Source organism: Salvelinus namaycush, chromosome 29 (genome assembly GCF_016432855.1).
Source record: "Salvelinus namaycush isolate Seneca chromosome 29, SaNama_1.0, whole genome shotgun sequence".
Taxonomy (NCBI): Eukaryota; Metazoa; Chordata; class Actinopteri; order Salmoniformes; family Salmonidae; genus Salvelinus; species Salvelinus namaycush.
This window is the reverse complement of record NC_052335.1, coordinates 22,140,908-22,151,523: the sequence shown is the minus strand read 5'-3', so window position 1 is coordinate 22,151,523 and position 10,616 is coordinate 22,140,908. Positions and strand designations below refer to the sequence as shown.

The 10,616-nt window shown below is 43.9% G+C and overlaps 1 protein-coding gene across 1 annotated transcript; it reads right to left on the bottom strand.

Moving 5' to 3' along the window:
* Positions 1-8,281: 8,281 nt before the first annotated feature.
* LOC120024005 (solute carrier family 35 member D3-like) lies at positions 8,282-10,061 on the bottom strand. Its single transcript, XM_038968093.1, has 2 exons — positions 9,626-10,061; positions 8,282-9,090 (listed from the first exon to the last, which is right to left on the bottom strand). Exons 1-2 carry the CDS (start codon positions 10,059-10,061, stop codon positions 8,282-8,284), a joined length of 1,245 nt encoding a protein of 414 aa, XP_038824021.1.
* Positions 10,062-10,616: the final 555 nt, after the last annotated feature.

Sequence of the window (10,616 nt, the reverse complement as noted above, 5' to 3'; positions counted from 1 at the left end):
GAGTCTGTAATACCAACATGTTTCAAGCAGACCACCATAATCCCTGTGCCCAAGAAAACCAAGGTAACCTGCCTAAGTGACTACCGACTAATTTAGTCACGTAGCTAGCTAAGTTAGCAAGCATGTAATTGTATTTTGACTGTGCACAGCATGGCACACAATTGAAGCAAGTAGAAAATCTGACCTGGGGTACACCGGGCTATGGTCCTTCACATCATCCATCAAAAGTGGGAAGGGAAGGCAGATAAAGCGTTTTTATCAAAAGCAATAACTGTTGCATGTAAAAACATAGAATCCTACTCATTATAACACGTGCTTAATTACGTCACTTTTGTTTTTAGCAAACTTTGCCGTCTTTCCGGTTTAATTTGAGGGTATTTTCCTCCTCCATATTGGGTGAACCGTTTAGAAATTCCAGCACTTTTTGTACATAGTTCCCCCATTTTAGGGGACCAAAAGTTTTGGGACAAATGTACTTATATTTGAATTAAAGTAGTCAAAAGTTTAGCATTTGGTCCCATGTTCCTAGCACACAATGATTACATCAAGTGTGTGACTCTACAAACGTGTTGGATGCATTTGCTGTTTGTTTCGGTTGTTTCATATTATTTTGTGCCCAATAGAAATTCATGGTAAATAATGGTTTGTGCCATTTTGGAGTCACTTTTATTGTAAATAAGAATAGAATATGCTTCAAAAACACTTCTACATTAACGTGGATGCTACCATGATTACAGATAGTCCTGAATGAATCATGAATAATGATGAGTGAGAAAGTTACAGATGCACAAATATCATACCCCCAAGACACATTTGTCTGTAACTATCTCACTCATCATTATTCACAATTAATTCAGTCTTGCCCATGTACATGTTGTCCCAAACACAGCATAAGATGTAAATCAAATGTTTTGGTGTTGCTTGTGATCACGCCTTTAACACTATCTTTTTCGACACCTAGGGTGTTTTTTGTTGGTGTTGTTGCACTGAGCACAATTGTCACGACCCAATGAGGGTGCAAAACACCTTCCAGAACCGGATGCCGACGACCCAATGAGGGTGCAAAACACCTTCCAGAACCGGATGAGAACTGAGGACACCGGTCGGAGACCATGTCTACTGGTAGTCCATGGAAGACGTGCTGCACCATGAGCTGAGCCGTTTCTTTGGCAGAGGGTAGCTTGGGGAGAGGAATGAAGTGAGCGGCTTTGGAAAACCGATCCACCATGGTCAGGATGGCGGTATGGCCATAAGACAGGGGGAGACCCATGACAAAGTCCAGGGAGATGTGAGACCACGGACGGGGAGGGACAGGCAGAGGTTGTCTTCCTGGTACTCCACGGGAATGGTGGCGAGGTCCGGGGCAACTTCCGAGCTCCCAGAAAGACATCCCAGGAAAGGCTGCGCTGACTTCAGGCAATGGGCGTGGCAGAATGGGCTCCAGGGGATTGTGTCGTTGGAGCCAGGAGAATCCTAATACTACGGGAACCTGAGGAGACTTAGTGAGCATGAACTGGATCATCTCACTGTGGTTCCCTGATACACATAGGTTGATGGGGGTGGTATTGTGGGTGACCTGGCCTATAGAGCCCCCGTCCAGTGCTCTAACATCCATGGGAATGGAGGGGCTGAGTGAGGATATCCAGCTCGGAAGCCAGGGTAGCGTCCATAAAGCTCTCATTGGCCCCAGAGTCGATGCGTACCCGGAGAGATTTTGACTGGTTCCCCCACAGCAACATGGCATGAAAAGGTATGCCAGCAAGGGGAGAGGAAAAATTCTCCGTACGGCCCACTAGAGTACTCACTCCAACCGGTGAGCCTGGTCTTTTTGTGGACAGGTGGAGACGAAATAACCAGTAGTCCCGCAATATAGGCAGCTCTTAGTGTGAAGCCTGTATAACCGTTCAGCTGGAGACAGCCTAGTTCTGCCTAGTTGCATGAGCTCGGGAAGAGATGAATCAGCAGTCTTCAGAGGCTCTCGAGGAAACTTGGGTAGCCTCGGGTTCTCTCGGCAACGGTGCCGTCGGGGGCTTCCGGGATACCTCGGAAGCGAGGTGGAATCCATGGACTGGCGAGTTTAAATCTCCTCTCCTCTCCTTCCTTCATAACCGTAGTCGCCCATCGATCCAAATGGTCAAGGCGATGAGTGAGTTGAGACCCGTCGGTAGTTCCCGGGCAGCAAGCTCGTCCTTTACTTCCTCCGATACTCGGTGCAGGAACATGTTGAACAGTGCTTCCGGGTTCCAGCACTCTCAGCTGCCAACGTGCGGAAATCCATTGCGTAGTCTGCCACACTGCGGGGGCCTTGCCCAAGCTGGAGTTACTTTCGGGCAGCCTCTCTCCCGGACAATGGAGCATCAAAAACTTTCTTTACCTCTGCCACAAACTCCTCCAGACTGAAGCATACGGCCAACTGTTGTTCCCATACTGGTCTGACCAATCGCATTCCACGGTTCAAGATTGTTTTGATCATGCGGGCTGGGAAATGTTCCGGGAAGCCTCAGAAAATAACATTGATTCATACGCTGACTCTGTGAGTGAGTTTATAAGGAAGTGCATTTGAGATGTTGTACCCACTGTGACTATTAAACCCCACCCTAACCAGAAACCGTGGATAGATGGCGGAATTTCTGCAAAACTGAAAGCGCAAACCACTGCATTTAACAATGGAAAGATGACTGGGAATATGGCCAAACATAAACAGTGTAGTTATTCCCTCCACAAGGTAATCAAACAAGTGAAGTGTTGGTATAGGGACAAAGTGGAGTCGCAATTCAATGGCTCAGACACGAGACGTATGTGGCCTACAGGGTCTACAGGCAATTACGGACTACAAAAAGAAAACCAGCCACGTCACGGACACCGACGTCTTGCTTCCAGACAAACTAAACACCTTCTTTGCCAGCTTTGAGGATAATACAGTGCCACTGACACGGCCCACTACCAAGGCCTGCGGGTCCCCCCTCTCCTTCTCTGCGGCCGACGTTAGTAAGACATTTAAACGTGTTAACTCTTGCAAAGCTGCGGGGCCAGACGGCATCCCTAGCCGCGTCCTCAGAGCATGCGCAGACCAGCTGGCTGGTGTGTTTACAGACATATTCAATCTCTCCCTATCCCAGTCTGCTGTCCCCACATGCTTGAAGATGGCCACCATTTTTCCTGTGCCCAAGACGGCAAAGATAACTGAACTAAATGACTATCGCCCCGTAGCACTCACTTCTGTCATCATGAAGTGCTTTGAGAGACTAGTCAAGGATCATATTACCTCGACCTTACCTGCCACCCTAGACCCATTTCAATTTGCATACCGCCCCAATAGGTCCACAGACAATGCAATCGCGATCACACTGCACACTGCCCTATCCCATCTGGACAAGAGGAGTACCTATGTAAGAATGCTGTTCATTGACTACAGCTCAGCATTCAACACCATAGTACCCTCCAAGCTCATCATTAAGCTTGAGGCCCTGGGTCTCAACCCCGCCCTGTGCAATTGGGTCTTGGACTTTCTGATGGGCCGCCTCCAGGTGGTGACGGTAGGAAACATCTCTACTTCGCTGATCCTCAACACTGGGGCCCCACAAGGGTGCATGCTCAACTCCATCCTGTACTCCCTGTACACCCATGACTGCATGGCCATGCAGGCCTCCAACTAAATCATCAAGTTTGCAGATGACACAACAGTAGTGGGCTTGATTACCAACAACGATGAGACAGCCTACAGGGAGGAGGTGAGGGCACTCGGAGTGTGGTGTCACGAAAACAACCTCTCACTCAACGTCAACAAAACAATGGAGATGATCGTGGACTTCAGGAAACAGCAGAGGGAGCACCTCCCTATCCACATCGACAGGATATCAGTGGAGAAGATGTAAAGTTTTAAGTTCCTCGGCGTGTACATCAAGGACAAACTGAAATGGTCCACCCACACAGGAAGTGTGGTGAAGAAGGAGCAACAGCCTTCAACCTCAGGAAGCTTAAGAAATATGGCTTGTCACCTAAAACCCTCACAAACTTTTACAGATGCACAATTGAGAGCATCCTGTCGGGCTGTATCACCGCCTGGTACAACCTGCAGTCCAGGACACCTACAGCACCCGATGTCACAGGAAAGCCAAAAGGATCATCAAGGACAACAACCACCAGAGCCGCTGCCTGTTCACCCCGCTACCATCCAGAAGGCGAGGTCAGTACAGGTGCATCAAAGCTGGGACCGAGATGCTGAAAAACAGCTTTTATCTCAAGGCCATCAGACTGTTAAACAGTCAAATCTGACACAGAGATGCAGCTGCCTACATACAGACTCGAAATCATTGGCCACTTTAAAAAATAGATCACGAGTCACTTTAATAATAACACTTTAATAATGTTTACATATCTTGTATTACTCATCTCATATGTACAGTTGAAGTCGGAAGTTTACAAACACCTTAGCCAAACACAATTAAACTCAGTTTTTCACAATTCCTAACATTTAATCCTAGTAAAAATGCCCTCTCTTAGGTCAGTTAGAATCACCACTTTATTTAAAAAATGTGAAATGTCAGAATAATAGTAGAGAGAATGATTTATTTCAGCTTTGATTTCTTTCAGCACATTCCCAGTGGGTCAGAAGTTTACATACACTCAATTAGTATTTGATAGCATTGCCTTTAAATTGTTAAACTTGGGTCAAACATTTTGTGAAGCCTTCCACAAGCTTCCCACAATAAGTTGGGTGAATTTTGGCCCATTCCCAAAATTAGTCAGGGTTGTAAGGCCTCCTTGCTCACACACGCTTTTTCAGTTCTGCCCCGAAATTTTCTATGGGATGGAGGTCAGGGCTTTGTGATGGCCACTCCAATACCTTGACTTTGTTGTACTTAAGCCATTTTGCCACAACTTTGGAAGTATGCTTGGGGTCATTGTCCATTTGGAAGATCCATTTGCGACCAAGGTTTAACTTCCTGACTGATGCCTTGAGATGTTGCTTCAATATATCCACATATTTTCCGTCCTCATGATGCCATCTATTTTGTGAAGTGCACCAGTTCCTCCTGCAGCAAAGCACCCCCACAACATGATACTGCCACCCCCGTGCTTCACGGTTGGGATGGTGTTCTTCGGCTTGCAAGCGTCCCCCTTTTCCTCCAAACATAACGATGGTCATTATTGCCGAACAGCTCTATTTTTGTTTCATCAGACCAGAGAAAATTTCTCCAAAAAGTACGATCTTTGTCCCCATGTGCAGTTGCAAACCATAGTCTGGCTATTTTATAGCGGTTTTGGAGCAGTGGCTTCTTCCTTGCTGAGCGGCCTTTCAGGTTATGTCGATATAGGACTCGTTTTCCTGTGGCTATAGATAATTTTGTACCTGTTTCCTCCAGCATCTTCACAAGGTCCTTTGCTGTTGTTCTGGGATTGATTTGCACTTTTCGCATCAAAGTACGTTCATCTCTAGGAGAGAGAATGCGTCTCCTTCCTGAGCGGTATGACGGCTGCGTGGTCCCATGGTCTTTATACTTGCGTACTATTCTTTGTACAGATGAACATGGTACCTTCAGGCATTTGGAAATTGCTCCCAAGGAGGAACCAGATTTGTGGAGGTCTACCATTTTGTTTCTGAGGTCTTCACTGATTTCTTTTGATTTTCCCATGATGTCAAGCAAAGAGACACTGAGTTTGAAGGTATGGCCTTGAAATACATCCACAGGTACACCTCCAATTGACTCAAATGATGTAAATTAGCCTATCATAAGCTTCTAAAGCCATGACATCATTTTCTGGAATTTTCCAAGCTGTTTAAAGGCACAGTCAACTTAGTGTATGTAAACTCTGACCGACTGGAATTGTGATACAGTGAATTATAAGTGAAATAATCTGTCTGTAAACAATTGTTGGAAAAATTACTTGTGTCATGCACAAAGTAGATGTCCTAACCGATTTGCCAGAACTATAGTTTGTTAACAAGAAATTTGTTGAAATTTTTTTGAAAAATTAGTTTTAATGACTCCAACCTAAGTGTATGTAAACTTCCGACTTCAACTGTATATACTGTATTCTATACCATCTATTGCATCTTGCCTATGTCGCTTGGTCATCACTAATCCATATATTTATATGTACATATTTTTATTCCATCCCTTGTTAGATGTTACTGCACTGTCAGAAATAGACGCACAAGCTTTTCGCTACACTTGCATTAACATCTGTTAACCATGTGTATGTGAAAAATCAAATTCGATTTGATTTGAACCAACTTGACAGAGCTTGAAGAATTCTGAAAATAATAATGTGCAAATGTTGTATAATCCAGGTGTGCAAAGCTCTTAGAGACTCACCCAGAAAGACTCACAGCTGTAATCGCTGCCAAAGGTGATTTTACAAAGTATTGACTCAGGGGTGTGAATAGTCATGGAAATTAGATTTTTCTTTATTTCATTTTCAATAAATTAGCACAAAAAAAAGTTACATTTTATAAAATAATTTTTTAATTCGGGCTGTAACACATCAAAATGTGGAATAAGTAAAGGGTGTGAAAACTTTCGGAAGGACCTGTAAGTGCTAGCAAAAATGGAAAATGGAAAAACAGATTACATTTCATTAAAGTAGTTTCCTTATCACATAAATGAGGATTAGGAAGAGGCTGTGTTGATGGGCAGGCCAAAATGAGAAAGTGTAGCTGCATGGTATGGATTGTGCAGAGTTAGGAGCATCCATGCAGATATGGTTAATGAGGTGTTTAATTATCCCTCTGTGATTCCACAATCAGTGGTCTACAGAGAGAATGCCCGGATAACAGCATAATTGAAAATAGAATATTGGAATGCAGCATAAGAGCCAATCTTGAATATTGTTTAATTTAAAAACCATTCAGACTGCATGGTGTTTCCTTTCCTGGCCATTTGACTGACTCCACCCCCACCCCAAAAAAAGAGAGGATGTGATAAAACTCACCAACCAACCCCTTTTCTTTTACAAAGTAGAATTTTTTTCTGTTCCTGTTTCTTGAAGTCCTCTGTTATCAGCACTCAGAGTTCCTGGTTTAACTGTACTTCAAGAGTCCCAATGAAGCATTTCAAAGGCACTTTGGGATTTCCCTGCAACTAATGTGCTGACTGCAGGCCTCTCTCTTTCTGGTTGATGAGGGGACAGATTGCTCACACTTCTCCCTCTCCTCTCCCTGCAGGTACTCTGGAAGGACATACTCTCACTGCATGCGTTTAGATAAGGAGGGGTTCTAAGACATACTGGAGAATGCATTACCATACAGCTATGTATGCAGTATTACTTTAATCATGACACAGGCATCCTCCTTGGGTGTGATGTGAAATAGCTGTTTTCTACTCCAGAGCAGTTGAGACTTTGAGGGAATTGTGGTGGTGTACTTTGACTAATGACCCAATAAGAGAAGTGATGTGTTCCGTAGGATCAAAGTCATTCTCTAGTCTCTTTCCAATCTAATGTTGACATTACGGATCTAAATGCTCTACTGATAATGATCTCCTCACAATAAATGTTCAGTACGCCTATATTGTGTTGATGTTAAGTGAACCTTACCAAAACAGTTATCTATTGTTGGTAATTCAAAAAGCAAATCTCAATGGAAAGGCAATTTGGCTAAAACATTTACCATGGATTTCAATGTAATGGATTTATCATAAAGAAGAGGCCAACATCACAGTGGAAGAGTTCCATAAAAACATTTAAATGTACTTTGCATTGTACATGCAAATGGAAGTTGCTATTGCTCTTCACTTGCCAAATATCACAATTCATGGACTAGACAGAATCTGGACAGGCAGTAACATTATGCAAATAAAATGATTCATACAAAAACTAGTATTAATCTTTTTATAACATGTAATTACATATCAACTTCAACCTTACCCAATGCACTGTCACACAGACAATTCATTTTGTTTACCATACAGCAAAATAGTGGTTGGGGGAAGATGGGGAGGTATTCCATTATTATGGTATCAGATGTCTTTGACCCCTAGTTTTAGCAATTTACCATCAACTATTCACCAGTTATTAATATGACTGATAAATCCATATAAAACATTTAAACATAAATGCTTTTATAAATAGTCAGTATATTTTTTCCAATCATATTAACACTCCATCTTCTCAAAAATATTTTGCTGCTTCCATAAGCGCATGTTCATGAGAAAAATACGGATCTCTTAACATTAAATCAGTGCCCAATGTCCAACCAGTCTTACAAACAAACAGAAAAAACATACAAACAGAAAAGACTGACAAAACATGCACCCTTTGAAATTAGAGTGATTCCCCATTAAGGGCTCTGCACCTCCATATTATCTATTAAGGTGTCTTTGTTCAAGAACTGCATGTTACGGATGGACCTCCACACCCTTAGATAACTTTCACTCACAGACTGGTTGGCCTGGTTGGCCCGGTTCTCGTTATGAAAGGCCTCTCTCTGGAGTTCTACAGACTCCATGCTGTTGCTGGTGTCTGGAAGTGGGTAGTCACTGAGGCTCTGATCATTGAGGAGGTGGTCCTGTGTGGGGACTCCGTTGGGAGGCTTCTTCTCAATGTAAGTTTGTCCAGGCAGAATCTCGTCCTTGCTTTGCTCCTCCAGGTCCTGGTAGAGGGTCTTCCTCCTGGTCTCAAAGTACTTGACGATGCAGTAGGTGATGGAGCCCACAGTGTTGACCACAACGCCGGCAACAAACAGGCTGGTGGGCTCCACGTCGCTGAAGGCCACCATGCCCACTGTGATGGTGGCGATGCTCTTCACCACTCCCACGAAGCTGGTGGTGACGGCCGAGTTGATGTAGGTGCATTGCAGCGTGGTGAAGTTCATGGCACAGCCGATGACTATGCAGAGGGAGAAGATGCCTGAGATGAAGGGGTTACTCCAGCCCGTGTAGCTCCACATGTTGATGGAGTCCATGCTGACAATGGAGCAGATTAAGAGAACTGGGGAGGCCATGATGGCGATGGAGTACTGGGCCGTGAGGGGGCCATATTCACTGTCTGTGCTGGTCTTCTGGATCAAGACCAGGTAGGAGGCGTGGATGATCACAGCCAGGACGCCCGTCACGTAGCCAAATGTGTCACCCGTCACGTCACCAGACCCTGAGTAAACACAGACACAGTGGTGAGAGAACAATAAAAAAAGAAAAAAAAAGTGATTACATTAGTTTTTTAGGGGGTGAAACCTATTGTAAGGTATCCTGATGCTCTGAACATTATTAAAAAGTAGTGTGGAGCCACATCTTTAACACACATTCTATCCATATGGATAGGATGTGCGTTAAATGTATGGTGTAAAGGGGACAGAGCATGGTGCTGAACTTTCCTCACAGTGGCAGCAACATTGACAGCTGTTGCATCTGGATACTTTACCAAAGGGACGTTTCTAGAAAAAACGTTGGTAATCTCTTGTTTTTTTGGTTTATTTTTACACTAACCCCGTTCGTGTATTTGTAATATTAACTCTAGGATAGATTATTGCTGGTATGCAGTTTGAGGCCTATACACATTCATCAAAACTTACTGCGTAGTATGCACCCTATGCATAGGCTATTTAGAATAAATGATGATGTTTCGTTTCTACTTTACTTTACTGTATAATTAGAAGTTAATGTTATTTGAATAAGTGTAATTTTACCAGCTAAAGCTGCTCCTCCAGTAGTGATGAGCACCGCCGTTATGACCCCCACAGACGGGATACCGTTCTTCAGAACGCACACGCCGATGCCTAGGGTGACCAACGGTAGACACCGTTTAAAAACCACATACATGGGTAGACTCAGTCCTCTGAGAGACCATAGTGTTAGAGTGGACTGTAATGTGGACAGAATACAAACACCTCCGAAGACTTTGGCTAGTTGAAGGCTGAAAGGAGGTATGTCTACTTTGCCCAGTCTCCTCAGTATCTCCAGTGTAACCGCTGCCAGCGTGCTGGTGAGGCACTGGATGAGAGTGAGGTAGTTGAAGTTATAAGTCGTGATGAGAAATTTTAGTAAAATGTTCAATGATCCCGAGAAAAATCCATGAGCAACAGCGACTGAGATACCAAGTAAACGACCTTTACAAACTTCCATGCTTGCCTTGAATTTCCCTTTACGCAAGAGCAAGAAAATGAAAATATTGGTGAGTCTTTATTGAGCACTCACTCAGTCCCTTGGAATAAAGTGGTGTACACTGTGTACAGTCTTCCTCCTTGAACGCACAGCTGTAAATGTCCAAGTTGTTAACGTCAGGATGTTTAAATGTTTTAATTGCAAGCAGGACCTTAAAAGCAGATAGAGGCTGGTCCCAAAACGTTGAAGAGAAAAAAATCTTGGGTATGCTGACGCGTCTGTTTAAATTTGCAGCCAGCCAGCATGCGTTTTTCATGAATTAAATTACCTCATGTAGGAGAAGTTCTAGCTTTCTTTCTTTTGCTTCACATGCTGTTGGATACAGCAGAGAGAGACCAGAGACTGCTGGAAGAGCTGTTGGGAAAGAACTAAACTACAGTGCGACGTGCACCAGTACTGTATATCCCCTCTAGCACCAGAGAGCTGCATGGGCGCAACACTTAATTAAGCGCTGAATTTGCCTTGTGGAATAACACATTTGCCGCAACAACGGTTACCTTTTACTCACAATAAAGG

Bases quoted from the DNA above. Each gene is read 5' to 3' on its own strand.
- LOC120024005 (XM_038968093.1), bottom strand. From the start codon at position 10,061: ATGGAAGTTTGTAAAGGTCGTTTACTTGGTATCTCAGTCGCTGTTGCT. The intron at 9,091-9,625 runs GTAAAATTACAC...GTGTTTACTCAG, and splicing joins TGGAGGAGCAGCTTTAGCTG to GGTCTGGTGACGTGACGGGT.